A 21,446-nucleotide genomic window follows, 5' to 3' on the forward strand; every position below is an offset into this window, starting at 1 on the left:
TTGGAACAATATATAAATGTTTAGCAGCCCTGATAGAAATTGCAAATGGGATTGTTTTTTATTTTCTTCAGAACTCAAACACTCCTGTTATTATCTAAACTTCATTTTGGTCACCATGATTTTTCTGAATCCAAGGAAAATGTCGTGGATAAACCTATCAGCATTTTTGGGTTCAGTTGCTCTTCTTGCCGTAGACTTCACTGTGTGATTCTGAGCAGATTGGGTAGCTACATTTTTTATGAGAGAATTGGTCACTTATAGGAATGGGGCAATACTACTGGTCAGAGGCATTTTTTAGAACTCATGCGTAGTTATTTTTGTACACTCTTTGTAACTTTCTGTGTTATGAATATGAGAGATATAATAGGAAATGCATAGGAAGGCATAATTTATATTGATTAATGGATGGAAAATTCTTGAGGCTTAATCTTGGGGGGAAAAAAGCACTGTCTATTTTCAGCTTTAAGATGGTGGTGTTCTCAGTGTGTGTGTGTGGTTTCTTTTTTTACTTTTGGTGAAAAGCTGTTTTTTTATTTCAAGATAGATAGTCACTGGATATGTATCCATAGTTATTTTTCAAAAGTTGTGTTAAGTCCCCACCACTTCATATGTAGCATGCACATAGAACTTCAGCTTTCATAGCAGATTTGTGTCATTCAGTCGATGCAACTCTTCCTTCACATAGAACCTTCTTTGGAGAACAGTTTAGAGTTTCGATTTCCATTGCTGCAATGGGTGATCCAAATGTCTAAGAATAAGCTGAGGCAGTATGTCAACTAATAACAGCCTGTGCCACCAGCAGTGCTGATATCATTAGATACAGAATGATTTGATCGAAAGCAGAGAGGTTTGACTGATGATTAAGCTGATGCTGTTATTTCCTCTGTGGTGTTTAGGAATACTGCAAATAACTGCTGATGGTTGTTTTTATACCTTTTTATCTTCTAATGATATGAGGCACAAGGATGATTAAAATGTTTTAAAAGCCTTCTTAAGTGCTATTTTGAGTAGTTTCAGATTATAATTTTAATAAAGTTTGACAAAAGAAACAAATCACTGGCCATATGAAAGAAAGAGGTAGAGAATGTGTGATACTGCACTGCAGGATACTGTTGTGTTTACAAGCTTTTACCATATGAGGTACTCTATTGTTGAGTAGCATGTTCTGGGGCATTAATGAGTAGAGCAGAGATGTTGATTTCTAGTGAATAATGAATACAACAGTTGAGTGACTGTGTTGAGTAGTCTGAATTTCCTGGAATCTTCACTGATAATCTACATAAACTTCTATGTCATGCTCTGCTTGGTGCTGACTCTGAGGCTCATAGTTTTGACTCCATTATCTGAAGGTAGTGTGCCTGTGCTGCATTGTGGCATACCCAGGCTGGCTCCATGCAGCACTGCAGAGCAGCTTTAGCCATTTTCTCAAAGCTTGTATTGATAACACCTATTGGCCAATTAGAAATTTTGTGGAAGGCCAAGTACGTGTCCCTCCACAGAGGTTCTGTAAGAGGATTACCTCAGTGACAGTGTTGCATAGGTGTCCTGAGGCCACACTGGTGTGCACATCATTGTTCACCATTATTATGCTATTTCCTATATACCAACATTATGTTATTTTGGATAATCAGTCAACTGTGTCAAGCATTTGCGATTCAAACAACAGATACAGGGTGTGAGACTAAAAGGGGCCTCCAGGTCCTCTAGTTGGTCATCTGCTAGCAGAGGTGATAGGGTCATCAGGTTCTTTCAAACACTTGTCTTAATTTGGGTGAGTGCAAAATTCACATTGTTGCTTAAAATGCCTATTTAAAACTCTGAAAACTCATTGGTTGTGTGCAAAGCTTGTTTTACTGCACTGTTGGCTTTAGAATCGTAGTGCTGATTCTTCCTTGCTATGAAATCCAGGGAAACCAGTGAAATTAAGTGGTTTGCCACAGCTGTCTGGAAGTCTGCAACTGGAATAGGAGTAAGATACGGGTGAGTCCCAGTGCCCCATATGGGCATTGCCTCATGTGGAAGTGTTTTCTCGCCATGGACTTCTACAAAGGCATTATTTCCCTTTCAACTTTGTTTTTCTGTCTGGCTTTCCAGAACACTTTCTTACCTGTTTCTTTAGTCTTCCAGATCTTGTACATCCAATAGTGGGTGAGAGAACTATAAAGATTTTTAGGGAGCTGTGTCATTGGGGTGTTGGGTGTTGAATTGTTTCTTGAACAAGTCGTAGTGCAGAGACCTATAGCTTTACAGGCTTCTTTGGCAGAGCAGACACCTGCTGTGTATCTAATCCTTTGGTTTTCACTTCTGTGGGGTTAGCATTACAATCACATACTAGTTTCAGAACATACAGTAAGAGCACAAAGTTTGAGTAGGAACAACATTTTGGAATGAGGTATGTTGACTTGAGTAAATACAGTCATTATGGTTGCAGCAACAGACTAGTCCCTGTGTGAAGTTCCGAGATGCATAACCAACAAAAGCTTTTTAGGGGTCTGATCACTTGATTTGAAACATAGAATGTCAACTGCTTAAACCAGTTTCTATGACAGCCCAGGCTGGAGTGTTAGCATTAGGGAGAATATTGTTAGTATAGGCAAGCAATGGCTTTCTTATGGAGGTAAATAACAAAAATGTGGATGCATTTAAATATGGGCTTTTGCAAAGCTTTGATTTTCATACGAAATGAAAATCACATGCTGGAATTTTTCTGCTTTGGAAAACATTTAATTTCTTCCTAAACCATTTTTTAATCTATCAGAAACATTAAACTGAAGACATTTTTGAATGTGGAACATGGTTTTTGATATTAAATTAGATCCTTAAAGTGGACATAACTAGAAATGTAACGAGCCTGTTTTGCAGTGTTTTCATGAGCTGGCATTTTGGTGTACCAAAGTTAATCCACCTATAATATGCAAAAAACTTTTTCTTGATGGGATTAAAATTAAAGCAGACCACATTCAGAATTCAGATGTAGGTTTTGATATTTAGCAGCTGCTGTTTGATTTGAACAAGAGTGCAGTCTTTACCAGATGTGACATATTAACTCAGCTAATATGAATAATGGGTCTCAGTGTATATGTGCAAATAAGATACATTAGTGTTTGTCTAACATATGGGAGATATTAAAATACTTAACCTAGGAAGAGTTAGAAGAAGAAAGCACGCATAAGGATTTTAGTTGTTTAGTTGGTTTAAGCCCTATATAATTTTATAGTTAGGTGAGCAGACTAAGGAGACACTTTCGGCCCTTGTAACCTGTAATATGACACGATTGCTTGATTTTAAAAAAAAAAAAAAAAAAAAAAAAAAAAGGGCTTGTATTTCAGGAGGAAATTGGGTTGGAGCGTGCATGTGTGCATGTCACTACTGGATCAGTAGGCAGGCTTTTCTCTGCTGGGGGTCTAGTGATTGAGCTGCTGTGGTTATACTTATCTACAATGCCTACCCACAGCAGGATGCATCAGCTCTCAGTTCAGAGGCCTCAGCTGAAGTTCAGAGAGGTGTGTTACAGGCCACCTACATTGTTCTGTTTTTAGTACCTCCAGCAGTAATCAATCTCCATTTTTATAAGTACTAAATATCAGCCCCTACCAAACACATGTTGACCAAGGAAACTGTTTTGGTTCCTTACAGCTGTTCAATTTCCATATTCTACATTTGTATATGTGGTGGCATATAATGAAAATGAGTTATCATCTTTTGTTGTGTGTCAGTTTAGAAGGTGGCCTGATGACAGCAATGTCATCGACCTAACTTGAAGGACAAAACAAATTGAGTCATCTCTCATATGAAGGATGTCTGCTCAATAGCTAAATGATATCTCCTCTCTCTTGTATACATATCATGCATGTTTTAAAATAAGGATAATACAGCAATAAATGTTATTGTTTTCCCTACGTATATGAGTTATGATTTCTTAGTATTAGAGGTACCTTGTGAGAAGGAAGAAAATAAGGACTGTTGTATTAAATACTTTTAAAGATTGAACATATCCTGAAAAGGCTGTGGTATTAGGTTGGAATTCCCAATTACCGGAACCAAATGACTAAAGCTGGGACTTTGCAATTTCCAGTCCTTTTTCTTTTACAGCTTCCATTGCCTAGACCTGGTGAGCTCTTATGTCCATGGGAGTTCAGATTTATCTTTCAAGAAATTGAGACTTTCTGTCTGGACAAATTCAAAGGAGACAAGACACATTTGTGAGGCAAAGGGCGATAGGTTAACAGAATAATAATTAAACAGAGGCTAACAGGCTTAAGGCTGTGATGTTAAAAGGCTGGGCACAACAGGATTTGGTTGCAAGTAAGGTGAAGAGCGTAGATGGGGTCACTGGAGGTGTTAAGTAGGGTTTGTGCTATAGTTATGTAAATTATCCTATCAGTTTAATCATCATGGTCTATATGAGGGTGTGTTTGTTTATGTACATGCCTGTACATGTGCATACAAGAGCCCTGTAAATGTTCTCATATACAGAATGGGGAAATAGAGGTTACCCTTTAGGAGTGGGGATGCAGAGCTTTATTAATCGCTTCTGGGAAAGGAAACAGGAGTGCACTGGCTTTTTTTCTGAGGGTCCCGTGATTAATTTATTTCTTTTCTCCATACATAATCACAAAGTAACTTGCAGACAAGTTTGAGTGACTGAATAGCTGCTGAGAAGACAGCATGTCTAAGCTTGCAAGAGAATCTACTTTGCTGGAGAGAATGCAGCCAGATTTGTATCTGCAGCGAGTCACTTCGGAAACGTGTCCCAGCTTGACTGAAAATTCCTTCCCTCCGTAGGTGGGAGGAGATTGTTCTTTGCTGTTAGGTTTCTTTTTTCACCCATCTCATGCTGCTTACTCGCTGACTAAACCCTGATGAGATTTTATAAAGTGAAGAAGTCCCAAGCAAGAAATTTCTTCGTAGTATTTAAAACGTAAAAGTATAGGGAGGAGATGCTGTTAGTAATATGATGAGATAAACTTACTGCACTTTTAGTGTCAAGGTTCATTTTAATGGTGTTTATAAAATTAAATCAGATTTTATGATCAGATCAGAAACCAGTGTTATGTAGAAGAGAAAATTAATTTCCCCCGTTTTTCTTAGGGCTTTTTAAAAATCTGTGTATATTGAACCACTGCAATAAGTTTGCTGTAGTCAGGAAGTTTAAATTTAAAGTATATTTATGTTGCATTTAAAAATTGAAAAATTTATCTCAAATGTCATTTAGCATAAATTGATGCTAAGTATGAACTTGAAGGGAAAAAAAAAAGTCACATATTTTTATCACTGATCAAATTTTTATTACAAATTACATACTTGAGCAGCTTCATTCATCCAACTGAAGTAATTTCAGATGACCTTTTCCTCAGCAGACTGTCTGAACAGAATATTGTTCTGCTCTTAATTGTTTTGGACATAGTGTGTTGAAAAATCTTAAGGGAGTTGAATTTTGTTGTTCAGGGTTTGCAGTACATAATTTTGCTTGCATGTTTACTGCTGACCTGTCAAATTATATGAAGAAATAAATTTCTACCACGGATCAACTAATCATGAAAATAGTGTTGAGGTGTTTGATTGACATAGTGAAGCTGTTAATTTAGAGTGTATCAAGATCAAATGGGAGTTATTGCAATTAGGAAGTGATTGTGTTCTCAATGCAAATCCTTAAATGCTGCATTTTAGATCTTTCTGCATTTTTTTGCTGTCTTATGACTGTATTAGGGAATTTCTATGTTTTGTTACATTTAGATACTTAATGTTTAAAACAATTTCAGTACATATTTTACTTTCTTATAACAGCTGATATTTAATTGACTGGGGAGAGCTGCCATACAGGTAATGTTTCTACACTCCAAAGGGCTTTGTAGAGCACAGGTTTCAGTCAGTTTGAGGTTTTGTTGAATTTTTTTGTTTGTTTACTTTTGTTTTTACAACTTTGGTTCAAAATATTATGGTATCAGGCTAATATCTTCCTGCTTATTTCTGTGGGAGTGGCTCCTTTATGACATGCTTAGTGGAGTCTGATTACTATATAGTTCTGTTCCAAGGTCTGTATGAATGAAGTTGTATTCAATTCAATGTGTCATATATAGTAAGACCTTTGCGACCAGAGCGTGTCACAAATGTTAGAGTTGGCACTTTCATATCCCTCGTCCTTGAATCATAATGGTTCAGGTATTCTTGAAAGCCACATATTTCTTCTAAGTATTCTTAGAAAAAAATGTGGCATATCAAAAAGAATGTTTGTTCTCTCTATTGCCTTCTCTTTTTAAAATCTACAGTCAAGCGTATGGTGCTGACAGATAACACGGAGATTCTAGAGAGCAAAAGGCTTCTCATGTCCATAAAATTGCAGACACAGGTATGGTGGTGAAACAAGCTGGCTTAGGTGAAAAAAGCTGTGGATACCCAATGAAGTCCCTAAAGCAATTTAGCCTTAGCCCAGTAATGGTAATTTTTTTCTTTGGATGAGTCAAGCAATTTTCTGTTAGCTTCAATGCTTCTGCTCCAGTGCTGAGGCTGCTGTTTCTCCTTTTTTTTCATGAACACGATCTCCTCAGTCCTGTGCAGCTGCTAAGGAGTAGTTTGCTCCTGGTTTAGGCCTCAAGTTTTACCTGCACACTTGGATGTCTGTTGCCTGGGATTAGCTTATTTCCTTATTCAAGAGTGTAGAAAACAAGCAAGCAAAAGCCTCACATTAAGAACAGTGTTGAGCTGATATTGCAGCTCTTCAGTCTCACTGAAGAGAAGTAGTGTAGAGACCATTACCTAAGTGCTTGGAGATTCTTACTGAATCACTGTCTCCAGTTGACCCTTTGGTATATAGAAGTGCACCCGATGGGCACAGGCTGTGCAGGGAAGCAGTTTAGTTCTCTGCCTTGGAAGGGAAATCGCTCTGAATGAAGTTCTGGCAGATTTTTTAGAAGGTTAGAAAATATGGGGGGACAGGGGAGAACTGATATTTATGATAACAGAAGTAAAAATACTATAAGCTTATGTACTTCGTTAGTTTATCCATACATCCTGCGTTGGCTTCAACTCCCATTTGGGTCACAATATTTTATTCCTACTACTATTTATTAAGGAATATGAAAGTGATGAGTGTTTCAGAAACTAAAACATAACTTGCACCTGTCTGAGACTGTTTTATTCTGCAGCCACCTGAAAAAGATGCATTCAAAATATATGCTTGTAACTTGTGCTTTTGTGACCAAGCAGGAAAATTAGGGTTGCAGTTTTTCCCAAAATTTGAGAAGTGTTTTTTAGATCCAGTATTTTTTTTCAGTGAACACAGTGCACTTTTCCATTCCTCACAGCTAGCACAGATCATGCTGTTTTACATGGCCAAGGGATGTATTTGGGTAATGGGACTCAAAAGTGGGCCAGCTGAGCTATGGCACTTGGATAGAGGTGTTAATTTTTATTTTTTTTTTTTTAATTGATGAAACATTTTGACTTGTTATAAACAAAAGATGGTTAGAGATGAGCAAATAACATCGAGTGCAAGGGAAAGGGTTAGTGAACACATTAAGGTTTATGCTTTTAACCAAGTGGGACAAGGTAGAGCTCCTGTTTTTCTTCCCTTGGCTGTTGCAGTTCTCTCAGCAGTCTGACTGTCTTCCCATGTGATATTTCCACGCTTGTGGTTCGAGGTCAATGGAGACACAACTGGCATGATTGTGCACAAACTGATAATCTCAGTCTGCTGTACTCCACGTGGCTTCCACATTCATCTTTGTGATAGTCTCTGTTTGGATTTCAGAATAGCCTGTCAGCTTTGCCTTTCCTCAGGTCTTAACAAGGATGGCTCAGCAGACACATGTTAACTTCTTATGTCTCTTGTCCTGCTTAAGTATCTGAGAGTAGGAGAAAAATAGGAGCAATCTTGGCAGATTGATGGGAGTGATGTCAGTATAAAATCAGTGTCAGTAAGGAGGGTGATGTATTTGCTAAGTTTATGAAAAGAAATTGGCCAGATTAATTCTTCCAGAGAAGAACTACTGACTGATGGACATTAATATGCACCTTTTGGTGGATGTTCTCTCACTCTTTTTCCTCCACGTGAGCGAGAAAGAAACAAGCACAGCTGGGTTCATGAACATCTTTCTAGAGGCCAGACACTAAGCCCACTGGAGAACTGCTTTTAAGGCCATGATTTTTTTTTCTTTAATTGATAAAGTTGTAACCAAAAGTGGTTATAACCACTTTGTTATAACTGAAAGATGGTCACTGAAAGCGATCTACTTGAAGTAGACACTGAAAGTGTCTACTGCAAGGAACAAGGCTGGTGAACTGCCTGTCCCTTCTGTTCCTCTTTTCAGCAGCAGCCTCTTGTATGTGAACTTCAGGGCCTGATAATTTTCTTTCTTGGACACCACAGGGCCACCACTCCCATACTGCAACCAGCCCAAGCCCGGCAGGAAGTGAAGCAGAAGGTCTCTTGCACTTGTGTAGCTTTTGGGTGCATGGAAGGGTGTTACTGAGCTGATCCTTGCTAGGAACTCTGGCAGGCTTGGAACTATAATTCCAGGTGTTCAAAACCTGGAATTATCCCAGCCAGGCTGAAAACTGGGGGTGGGGGCAGGGGTAGAGGCCAATGAAGAACCAGAGCTGTGGGTAAGAGGACAGAGGTAAAGGACAGAGCTGTGAAAGACAGGGAGACTGGCACTCAGAGCTGGATTTGATGCTAAGCCTGACAATAGCAGAGAGGTGTGCTGTTGAAGGTCTCAGCTGTGCAATTTTCTGTTTTTCCTAACACAATTAGTTTTAATCAAAGTGGGGTGAATGAGTAATTTTTGAATTTCATTTTCTTACTTAATTTCTCCCATGACTGCAAAACTACCACAGATGATGATGATATTTTTAAAATACTGTGTGTTTGCAAGTAAGAAAATATTTGTGATACAGTTCTCTTTTGGTTAAAGAAATAGCAGCTTACGTGTGAGTTGGTATTAATGGCACATTCAGTAATGACACACGATGAAATTATTTTACTAGACAGAGAAGCGCTTAGACACAAACATAAGGTATTTCTGAATCTAGCCATCAGCTGGAGGTGATTGAATATACACTATTTGTGCATGTTTTTTCAAATAATTACTGTGGAAAATATTGTGGCATTGTAGTTAAAAGCAGGTTTTTTTCATGCTAATAGCTGTAGAGGGAAGAGGATTCCCAAAGAGAAATGCTATTCTATAATGCCATGCTAATCTTCCTGACAGAAAGCAGAAGAGGAGGAGCTTGTCCTCACACCTGATGGGACCAGGGAATTCCTGACATTTGAAGTTCCACTGAATGACTCTGGATCAGCTGGACTTGGTGTGAGCGTCAAAGGTAACCGGTCAAAAGAGAACCATGCCGATTTAGGGATCTTCGTCAAGTCCATTATTAACGGTGGAGCAGCATCAAAGGTAAGAGAGAACTTCTGTGTACTTTGCTCTTCCTCAGTTTTCCATAATAAGGCTGTTTTGAAAATAACCACAGATTCAAGGAGAATGAGATTGCTCTGTAACTAACTTTTTCCAGTTACACCACCAGAGGTGATGTTTAGATTTCTGCACAGACTCACATGTTTGCCCACCGTGGGATTCAAAGAGCCCTCATAGATTCTCAGGAGGGACACGAGTTGTCCCTGCTGCAGTTCAATTAGTATTCTGTTTGGGCAAACAGGTTATGATAATAGCTTGCAGTGCAAATCTATAATTGGAATAGACATTTCCTACAGTAGCTGCAATGGAGACTATTACACCAATGTTCATTTAACCATAAACTAATAGCACTAAGCATAGTTGTTGGGGTTTTTTTGGTGGGTGTTTTTTTTTTTTTTCCCCTTGTCTCCAACAGACTAAACTTCTCTGGTACATGTTTTATGTAACTGGCTATAACCTTTCCTTTTCCAGGATGGCAGACTTCGAGTGAACGATCAACTAATAGCAGTAAATGGAGAATCATTAGTGGGCAAAACAAATCAAGATGCTATGGAAACCTTAAGGAGGTCCATGTCCACTGAAGGAAACAAACGGGGAATGATTCAGCTTCTTGTGGCGAGGCGAATAAGTAAATGCAATGAGGTAATGTGCCTTTGATATCAGGACTGGGAGTTTTCACTTCTAAGTTATATGTGTTTATGAGAGATGTCGTGTTTCCTCTGAGACCTGGAAAATAATATTTGAAAAGCTAACGAAAGAGAAAATGACAAAATTATCTGAATTTCAGTGTTAGACATGCTAGCCTTATGACTAATCAATAAAGTTTTTCTTTTGAGTATTTTCATCAATGAACAACAGGAAACACTGAATAAAACTATATTGATTTTGTAATTGGATCCCACTGTTTACGTGATCTTTGTTCTTTGGAGTTCTTTATGGAAGCCTATTGAGTCGTCCGTTTATAGAGTTAGTGTTAATGGACTTCCTTCTTTATCACTTTCTGTTTTTTTAATTGTGAGTGGAACTCTTACACTTCATTATTATATTTTATCTAAGAAATTAAAAATTCTGCAAAACTTGATGCAAATGATTCTGTTATTTTGGGTTTTAAATATGTTGTCTCTTGGCCTTCATTGGAAAGTATGAAATACTGAATTCAGGGTGAAAGGGTGACTCTCTTCCTGATTCTATTTGCAACTTGTGTCTCCTCCAGCACAACGTTGATGTGTTAATGTTTTGAAACATATTCATAATTTCTAATGGTTTATCTTCTAGATTAATATAAATAATGTCATGTAGTAGGAACATGTGGGCATACGATACCGAGCAGGACTGCAGGTGCCATGGCGGACTGCATTAGACTTCAATATGATTTTGACAAATTGGAGAAACGCACTGAATTAAATAGGTTGCAGTTGAATGGTGGGTTAGGGAAGCATCTGTTCTTAAGATATCTAAAAGTCATTCTTTCATTCTTGTGAACACCTGTAAGGCCTTATCAAGAATGTTATTTCTTGAGCATCTTGCTTCAAAAATGATGTGCACCAATTGGTTTAGTACAGCTGATCCTGCCTAGGAGGAAAAGGAATGGTTTGGTTTTTAGTGCATAAAATCAATATTTAAAAAATTCCAGTCCATAGTGTATTAGAAAATCACTTTTGAAAAAGACACTAGCCTCTCAGAAAGTATTAAGCTCCTCTTGATTAACTGCTTATACACAGCTTAATACACATACACATGTATTTTATACATATACACACTGCTGGAAAGGCAGCTTGAGTGCACAGTTTCTCACTTGGTGTTGAAGAAATTCTGACTTTTTATATTTGATGATGCCGTGTTCTAGCCGTAATTCTCAGCTTGGACTGCAGACTGTTCTTTGGAGACTATTCCTTATTCATATCCACTTTTGGATGCATTTTCTATGTTACTAAATAAAAAGGGTGAAATATTCTAAACTATTTTTGTGGTTAATATAGGTTTTTTCCCCCAAGGATGTACAAGATGTTCACTTTTAGTGAAAGTCTTCTAGATAAAATGTATCAAGACAGTGTTTTTAAGCTCGATGGGGAAGATGGAGCAATGATGAGCCAAAGACAATGCTCCTTAAATCCGATAGAGTTTTTGCTTGTTCAAGTTAAGAACAGTTTGCTGCCCTACATCTGCTTGACATTTAGTGTGATTTATTTTGCAGAAATCACTTGGCAAAAAATGGCACAGCTCATTCTACAGTATGTGTGCTCCAAGATGACAGAACTGATGTTAGAACCAGACTTTGATAGACTGAACTGAGTAGAGGGAGCAGTGTGGGGAACTGTGTCTGTCTGGACCTACTTTACATTTTTTAATGCATTCTCCCAACCCTGAAATAAGCTGGTGAGATAAGCCATAATGATTTGGGAAAGTGATGATATGCAATTATTGGTGTAGTGATCATCTTTACAAAATAGTTCTTATAACTATATTTTTGAGGAGTTATTGCTTTCATGACATTCATCCAAAGGAAATAAGATGTCAATACTTTTTTGCGTATTTTAATATGATGAAAGCACAACTTACAGAGAGATAAAGCTGTTTCCCTGCTGAGCTCGCAGTATTCAGGAAACCAGTTTTCTGAAAGTCTTGCAATGCTCAGACTTCAATGAAGCAAAAAGTGACAGAAGAATTTTTTTCTTGGCACTTTGCAATTAAACCCTAGTTATTTGTTTGAGAATTGAACAGATTTAAACTTTAGATATTATTAATCTAATATAGTACTGCTACGTTGTGATAATACTATTCATGTAGTTTGTATGAGTAGCACACGAGAGTCCGGTATTCAGTCAGATTAGCCACTAAGTAATGGATGTGTGACCTGAGACCCAGCTGGAGAGCAGCATCGTGCAGCTGAGTCTTGCAGTGATATTCACTTTCCCGTGGAGCACCAGCAATGGGCCATGTCTGGCAGCCTCAGTTAGATTTACGCTTAATTCAGCAACGTAGGTTACTTGGATGCACTGGTAGCCGTGTTGTCCCCTTGGAATAGTCCTGTAGCTTTCACCAGCCTAGCATACAGACTCAGCAAAGATTTTGAATATTAGGAAAAAAAAAAAAAAAAGACATCTGACTGGCAGCAAATTCAGGGGCTTGCAGCTTAGAAGTAAAGCACTGGAAGGGCAGACGCTGTCTTGATAAATCAGACCTTTTTCTAGGATAGAATCATAAAATTGTTTAGGCTGGAGAAGGCTTTTAAGATCATGGCATCCAACCATTCACCTAACTCTACCAAGTCAGTGCTAAACCCTGTCCCTAAGCACCATTTCTACATGACTTTTAAACACCTCCAGGGATCGTGACTTTACCACTTGTCTGGGCAGCCTGTTCTAGTGCTTCACAGCCCTTTTGGTGAAGAAAGTTTTCTAGTGTCCAATTCAAACCTCCCCTGCTGCAGCTTGAGGATATTTCCTATCACTCATTGCTCAGGAAAAGAGAGTGACCCCCACCTCACTACAGCCTCCTTTCCAGTAGATGCAGAGTGATAAGGTCTCCCCTCAGCCACCTTTTCCACAGTCTAAATGACACTAGTTTCTCAGAAATGGGGTTTTACTGTTTTTTCTTAAAGACAAGAAAGATAGGTTTACTTTTTGAGAAGGTATTTCCCTAGTGTTTTTCTCTCTCTTTTGATTCTCCAAAGTAGTCATGATAAAATAACAGCAACAAAAAAGATCCTGTTCAACTGATTTCTTATCTATGTTGATTCAGCATGGTATGTGCCCACTTTATGGACACAAATATAGCTTGCACTGTTGTTAGTCTTGCAGAAGCAGAGGTAAGTGGAAGAAGGCTGATTGTATTCCCTCTGGGCATGGCCAGCAGCAGTGTTTGTGCTGCACCATTCCAGTGGGACGGCCAGTCCTGCACTGCAGTACGACGTCAGGGCTGAGAGCCCTGGGGTATTAAGGTATTAATTAGGTATTAAGAAAGTTATTACTATGAATGCTGTTCTTTTGTTTTTAATATTTCATTTTCATAATCAGCCTTAAGAATACCAGCGCAGGAGGGATAATTAATTTAACAGCATGGTTATACAGAGTGTCATTTCTCTGTGTTTCTGTTCAAACCAGAATTTTCGTGTGCATTTTGTATTTTGGGTGCTGTCAAGAAGAGAGGACAGGTCAATCCCTTTTGTCCTGGGTTTAGAGAGGCAGAGACAGTTGCCTCCGATTTGCTGCAGAGGAGCTGTTTCTTTGGCAGAAAGCTTTCTTCTTTCAAAAGTAAAAGTCTACTTAACTTGAGCATGAAACTGTTTCACAACTTTATGAAGTGACCTCTGATACTCCCTTTTTCATGCCAGCGTTCTTCTCATACAGCTTCACCAGTTCTCATGTTGTAGACTAAACCTCCGAAGCAATTACAGTAACAATAAAAATGTACATAAAACCCATAAGAGTATTATCTTGCCTTCAGAGGGGTAGTCAGGAGATCATTTACATCATCACTGCTTACATAACTGTAAACACAAAAGAGACCACAAACTTCCCAGAAGGTAAAAAGTGTTTTTATGGTGTTGTGGTTTTACAGAACTGAATAGTTGCCTGTAGAAAGAATTTTCATTGACTCAACAGAGGATACAGTATAATCCACCCAGGTTTTATCTTGTAGTAAATATTGATATAAGCATGGAGTGAGTGGTAGTTATGAATGAACTCCAAGCCAAAACTGTGTATCTTAAGTTTTCTCCTGTTTGCATTACATCTACACAGAGTACAGTACTGTGGTTAATTGTGTATGCGGCACCACTGCAAACCTTGCAAAGCTTTTTTCAGTACCACCCACTCCAGACAAAATCACACAGTGAATGTATGATATATGCTTTTAGATAAGTGTAACAAAAACATTTAGTTTGGTATTTGGATATAGCTAAAGTTCCCCCCACCTCTACCTATGGAAAAGTTAAATATGCTGTTCTAATCTGTGTTTTCAACTTTCAGCATTCCCTCTGGTATCAGCATTGTGTGTTGACTCTTCAACTTTCCTATATAAGCACTGAGAGACTTTAAGATATGTTTCCAAAGTTATGCAGTGGCAAAAATTGGAAGAAATAACAATAGTGTGGACTTGATATTCATGTATGACCAGTATTTTAACACCTCAGTTTTTAGAAGATGTGGCCATCAGCTTCTTAGATCTTTAACTCAAAGGTGACACTTTAAAAATGACTCAGATTCAAGGAGAAATACTGGCGCTCCTTGCACCGTATTCTGTTAATTAGTGATATTATGATGATTAGTCTGTACAGGCAAACAGCTGCTGGCTGTATCGTCATAATGCACACGGAGCGCCTGGGCACGAGCGTCAGGCAGATCCGTGCAGCTGGCAGCAGCATGTGCTGATTCATGAAAATAAAGGTAATTGTTACCTTTGGAATCTTGCTCTTTTCAGTCCTGCAACCTGGACAGCTTAGAGGCACAGATTGCTTGCACACACTCTGTTCATGTCACATGTAGGCAGCACTTGTCTGCCATTAAGGGAGAGAGAGCATCACCATTTTCCTCAAAATGAGAGATTTCAAGGGTTTTTCTTGTCTGTCTTCCTTGTTTGACAGAATTAATATCTTGTCAAAGCTGCCCAAAACAAAGGTTTGCAAATGATTTGCAGATCCCCACATTTCCTTCTGCATGCCTCTTCATTTTTGCTTCAATTGCTGAGTTGAAAACAGAGCAAATCATGAAGCAGAGAAACAATCATGAATCCAGACCGTCCAGATAAGGACCTCACTGGCGGTTTAAATAAACTGACTGGTAGACAGATCAGTGAGAGAGACTTTGCAAATGAGTGGTTTCATCCTAAAACAAAGGAAACAAGCAAATGGCCCCCCTCTCCCCCTTCCCCCCCCCAGTATGTGTGGAAGTATAAAACATTCAGTATCATTTTTCCCCACATGCATTACCTAGTTATCTACCTTGAAATTGATACGACAGGTTTGTTTGTTTTTTTTTTTTTTTTCTTATCTCGCTAGATTAGTTTTGTGATGACCTTCTGGATTTCATTTAACTATTGAAAAGGCTTTAACATCTTCTCCAAACACAATGGTTTCACTGTTCGCTCCCTTCTCCAAGTCATTGGTAAAGCTACTCATCAGCCCAAGCTGTTTCTAGCCCTGATCTCAGGAACCTGCAGATGGCTTTTCTCCATCCTGAAGATTGATCTTTGTGTCCAGTACTTTAGCCAGATTTCAACACAGGAAGTGAAAACTTAGTCCAGTCCTATGAAAAGTTAGTTTCTTTAATGCCTTTGATATGAAACCTTGGTAGAAGCTATTTCAAAATACAAATATGTCACATTCATTTCATTGCCTGAGAGCTTAGAGAGCTCAGTGGCACCTTTGTGCAATTCCAGCATCCAGTGAGTGAGGCAGGATTTCCCCATGGATGTCTGCCTTCTCCACAGACCCATGTCTGTCACACTTGGTGATCTTACACTTTGTTGCAGATGCCACCATTTTATCCAGAAGGAGGTCAAACAACTGGTCTGTAGTTCCCAAGATCCTGTCTAGGCAACAGCCAGTCCTCTGGCACCATGGCTATTTTTAACAGTATCCTGAACTTTTTGGCCAGCAGTTATGCAATTTCGCCTTTGTGTTTCTTCGGGGCTTTTGGGAGGATACCATCTAACGTGGGTGGTGTTAACTTCCCACCTATCCATTTGATCTAATGCTCCTGTGTATTTTTTTCTGGCTGATGCCACTCCTGTCTGTATTTGTGACAAAGAACGAGGTCAGGTGTGAAAGGCTCCCCTGTATCTTCAGCAGTAAAGACTGAGGCAAGGAAATCATTGAACTTCCCTGCTGCAGATTTGCCCCTCCATGCCTCTTTCACTCTTGTCAAGAGGTCCAGCTGATTCGCTAGGTACCTTCTTATGTCTGATGTCCTTGGTGAACATTTTACCTTCAGTCTGAGCATCCTCTGAAGGGTGCTGCTTATGTTCTTTCATGTTCTTCCTTCTTCCCCTCATTTCTTGGGCTATATTGTTTTGTTTGTTTGTTTGTTTTATTGTGGCACATGTTACCTGAGCTTCTAATACAGGACTTGTTAATGGTCTCATTTTAGGCCTCTGGTGGCCTTTTTGGTGCATGATTTTCAGTGTGTATTTAGGTAAACTTCTAATAGTAAACTGTCCAATAATATTTTATAAAGCCAGTTGTTATGAAAGCATGCACATGATTTTCTATTTTGTAATATCTTGTCATGTTCTGCACTTCTACTTATCCCCATTTATCTTTACTTACTTTTTTCTCCATTATCTCTTTTCTATCCATGCCATCAACTTGCAAGCTCCATCTTGGCCCAGGTTTCTCCCCATATCCCATAATTTATGACCAAACTACATTTTATAAAGCTGTATGTTTTTTGTCCCACCATTCTGAAAACAATTTTTGTCTTCTACTTGCCTTCTAACATTGGCAGAACAAGAATGCACTATTTCTTAAAAATACTGTGCTAATTTTACATTAATCAGTGCGTGGTTGTGCATGCAAATCAAACCTCACCCTTTTATGACTTGTTACCTACATTTTTTTATCTTTCAAAATCTATCCATAAATCAGGATCCCAACTTGGGTGGCAACAAAGAAAAGCGTATTTAATATTGGTAGTAGTATTGTGAAAGTATCTCTATTTGAGAAGGATTCTGAAGCATTGTGGTCATTTTAGCCACAGTACTCAGATACGAAAGGAAAAAGAAAGCCTGGAGAATAATTCTATGAGACAGAAAGCTTCAGTACCCTGGATACAGTGTAATATATAGCAAATTTGTATACTGCCTTCTTTAAGATCCATTAGCTTGAATGACAGTATTTGGACAATTTACTGTCTCAAGGAAAAAGGAAGTCTGATGATTGTGTGTTTCAAAAAAAAAAAAAAGTTTATGCTTTGAATATTTTGGCAATGTTCTTGTGCATAAACTTTTTCAATATTTATGTGCATAACTTCAGATAGGATGGATAGTGGTGTTTTAAGTAAAAAGGACCACATTAGTTCTCCTTTTATCATCTAGATAAGCCACAGCTGGGCTAGCTAGTTCAGACAGTGCTTTGGCAAACAGCTGGTTCTTATCTGAATGACAAAGGGCCAGGGTAGAGACCTTTTTTATTTAAAACAAAACAAAACAAAAAAAACCCACTTGTTTCTATTTTTACTTTAAGAGAATGGACAGTAAAGGAGCTACAGGCAGTCTGTAGCCTGTGAGATTTTAATGCGTTTTTATGAATATGATAATTCATTATATATCAGTGCTAACACCCAGAGAGGGTTCTCTCCACAGTCTGGAAAGAAGGTGGCTCAGGGGGACCTTACCAGGGTCTCTGAACACCTGGTGGGAGAAGTAAAGATGACCCATCTGAACTTTTAAGTGCTGCCCAGTGCCAGCACAAGAAGCAATGGGCACAAACTGAAATTCAATAAGTTTCTTTAAACATAAGAAACAAATTTGCTTCTGAAAGGGTGGCCAACCACTGGCATAGCTTGCCCAGAGAGGTTATGGAGTCTCTGTGCTTGGAGGTGTTCAAACCCCAACTGGACAAGCTGCTTTTGCTTTCGAAAAGTGGTTGGACTAATCTTCAGTGGTTCTGTCCAATATCAACTGGTTTGTGACTCTGAACAGTTACACCAAGAAGTGCTCCTGCTAGGGGCAGCTATTGATAGGTAGTATCAGGGCGAGCTGCTGCCCAGCTTGCTTTCCTTTCCTTGCCAGGCCTTTAACAAAGGTCAGGAATTCATATATCTTTCTTTATATTATCTACACTTTATCACTTAAATTAAATTATAGCAGATAGCACTGATATCAGCTAAGGCAAGGAACTGGAATATGTAATTCAAGGTCTTTATTAGAAATGTATCAGGAAGAACAAGTCTTTATTTGAACTGAAATCTTGCTTTGGACTGTTGGTCTCTTTGTCTTCCCCACAGCACAGTTTCCAAATTCAATGTATTTATTCTTATACACACTTCCCATGAACAATGTAAAAAAAAGACTTTTTTTTTTTTTGTGAAAGCCAGTTGTGTAATTGCTGTCTAATTTTTGCTGTTTTATAAAAGGCATTGTATCTTTTGTAAAATATTTGTGTAGTTGGCTGTCGATGCCTTTGTTTAAACCCATCTTTTGAGATGCTAATTAAAAATGCAAAAAGTTTTCCCCATAAAAATGACAAAATACGTGATTCACTTTATAAAACATGGCCATCTAACATAAGCCTTTGCTATATCTTTTATTTACCCTGTACTTTGCTGCATTACCAGGAGTGAATTTCTCTATATTTCTTCAATTCAGAGCTTTCTTCCTGTCAGTTTCTTTCTGAAAATCTCTTGAGACCTTCCTACAAATGAGTCTGAAAGTTGATGGGTTGTCACATGAAGGACTTTGTGATATGGCTCACTAAAAGCTGGACACTTGTTACATAAAGTCATCAATATAGCACTGGGAGAATAAATCCCAAAACACTTTGATATTTTCACACCTTCTTTAAAGGCAGTGAAATAAAGGTTAGTTCATCATTTAATGCCTTTATCATGCAGGTTTAAGCTCTCAAGCAGTCTAATGTTGCTGTGTTTTTTTTTTCTTACAGTGTTTCAGAATTTAACTTTTCTATTATTTTTGAATTTGCTTTAGATTCCTTTATAGCAGCAGCTACAAATATTGTTTAATTCACTTTTCAGTAAAGCTGTCAGTTGTAATCTGCAATTTAAAAAGCTAATAAAACAAATCCTCATTTCACAATTTAAACCTTATTGAGTCTAATTCACTTGCACCGCAAGTTTATTATTCTCCTGCAGCTCGACGTGCCTCCAATTGTAATTGTGTTGACCCTCCGATGCAGTAAATCTCTCAGGTGCTTATCAAACAGGGAGAGATAAGTCTACAATTTGGAACTTCATTAAATATCTCATTTATATTAAACAGAGGACGGCTTTGAACAGAAAAAAAATAATTTTTTACGCGACCTCCTAGTCGTGGTCTCCTCAACTTTGTAATGCAGTGTTTCACAGACCACCGCCCCTCCACGTACCAGGCATTATCCCAGCACCTGAAGTCAGTTGTTAGTCCGTTGGGCTGACTTCAGCCCCTCTGCTGTGGAGACTTCAGCGGAGTGCTTTGTAGCCCTTGAAGCAGATTTTTACAAAACCTTTTGTTGCATACATTTCTTAGTCATCTGGGGATTGTGGGTGGAGTGATTAATAATAGGCAGCTGTTTAAAGAAGAAAAAAACAATCAACAAACATGTTACTTGTTATTGTAAGTACTACTCTTATGTTCTAAAGTTAGAGACCAGTCCTTGAAGTAAGGATTTCCAATTCCAGTTCCCAGTGACTTCAAAGAATTTGCAGTGTGCTCACAATATCTTGTGATATCTGGTGCCTACAGTAGTTCAGTACATATAAAATATATGCTGTGGGATTTGCCTAAAGACACTGTTCTTGAGATTTAATGATACAGTTGAATATGAAGAGGCATGTTGATGAGGCCAGATAATGCTTTGATGTGTGAGCTCATATGATTCCCCTGCAAAATACATCTATGTATAAATATTTGTTTATCTTTTAATAGAGTTCAGTTCGCGCTGTTAGGGTGAATTGGTTTAATGCTCTTGCCAAAGCTCCTTGGCAAAGCATTACTGAGTAGCCAGCAGGATGCTAGAGCTCAGGTGAACCAAGAGCTTTAGGGCCAGGAAGGTGTAAGGGCTGGGTGGTGATGTGAGGAGCCACTTGTCTCTGCGGTGAGTGACGGGGTGCTGACAAACTGAGCATCCGAACTGACGGCGGAGCACACGGGCGCTCACTCCCCTGCTTCTGGGGGCTGTGTTGGCACTGTCAGCAGAGCTTCCTGTGGCTCATGGCGAGGCTAAATCCACCTTGGCCTTGCAAAGGTGCTGCTTTCCACTGAGCTGGGGTTGAGGTGGGCACCTCAGGTTTTGCCAGTTCTGGTTTGTATGGCTCTGCCTGGGTGCTGCAGCAGTACCAGGGATCAAGGAAACTTCCAGACAGAACAATGCATGTGAGGTCTCTGTACCCTGCAGCCAGGGAAGGCAGAGCAAAAAAGTAAGAGTTACTGTGAAGCCGGACAGGTTTTTTTTTGCCTTTCCTATGAACTACAAAATGTTTGAGTGTTTACATATTGGTTACTAATACATGTGATGGGGTTTCCATGATAATTACATTTGAAAGCAAATTGCAACACTTCAAAAAGCACCAGCCACCCAATTCCAAATAGAGCTCCTGCTCCGCACTGCTGACAGGGGCCTTGTTCTGACAGGCTGTCAGCGTAGGAAAAACAGCCCAGCCGTCTGCCCCATAGTGTTGAGAAAAGCCAAAACTGTCTTAAGAAATTATCCAACAAAGAGACACCCAGATGCAATGGGTTTTTTCACCAATTTTCTACTGAGTGGTTTGAGAATTGACAGGGCACCATGGGAGGTGCAGTATAAAGTGGCTTAGAAAGTTGATCATTAAGCAGAGCTGTCATTGCAAATTATATTTGTTCGGGGTGAGGATTTCTAGCTCATTTGGCGCCTAGACAGGTCTAGGCCTTAGGCAAATTATGACAGTTCCCCCATGCTGCTAAATGGACCCTGGGTGCTAATTTTTCCTCTCTCTGTGCAGCTGGAGTCACCTGGGAGCCCCTCTGGGCCAGAGCTGCCCATAGAGACTCTGCTGGATGAGCGGGAGCGGAGGATTTCCCACTCCCTCTATGGCGGGATCGAGGGCCTCAGCGAGTCGCCCACGAGGAACGCGGCGCTGAGTAGGATAATGGGTGAGTCAAATCAGCTCTGCCTGCCGGGGCTCGTCTCATTCCTCTCGTGAGTCAACAAAGGGTGATTCATGTGTTATGGGGCAATCGGGGAACGTGGAGGTTGCACTGACCAACTTAAAAAGTGACTGAAGATTGTCCCACACAAGAAAGTTAATGTGAGAAAGAAAGTCAAACGGGAATTATAAAGTGAATTTTGTATCCCGTGGCAGGTAATAAAACATGGTTTTTCAGTGTCTGATCTGGGAC

General features: G+C 39.1%; 1 protein-coding gene across 1 annotated transcript in view; it reads left to right on the forward strand.

Annotated features, from left to right (window-relative positions):
- PARD3 (par-3 family cell polarity regulator) overlaps nucleotides 1-21,446 on the forward strand; it is a gene marked incomplete at its 3' end in the record, with an annotated part of 183,209 nt that overhangs the window by 94,464 nt on the left and 67,299 nt on the right. Inside the window, exons 11-13 of the mRNA XM_008949412.1 lie at nucleotides 9,210-9,398; nucleotides 9,888-10,058; nucleotides 21,050-21,200. Coding sequence (XP_008947660.1) covers nucleotides 9,210-9,398; nucleotides 9,888-10,058; nucleotides 21,050-21,200 — 511 coding nt within the window. The remainder of the gene's footprint in view (nucleotides 1-9,209; nucleotides 9,399-9,887; nucleotides 10,059-21,049; nucleotides 21,201-21,446) is intronic.

The sequence above is a fragment of the Merops nubicus genome, unplaced genomic scaffold (genome assembly GCF_000691845.1).
Source record: "Merops nubicus isolate BGI_N331 unplaced genomic scaffold, ASM69184v1 scaffold7491, whole genome shotgun sequence".
Taxonomy (NCBI): domain Eukaryota; kingdom Metazoa; phylum Chordata; class Aves; order Coraciiformes; family Meropidae; genus Merops; species Merops nubicus.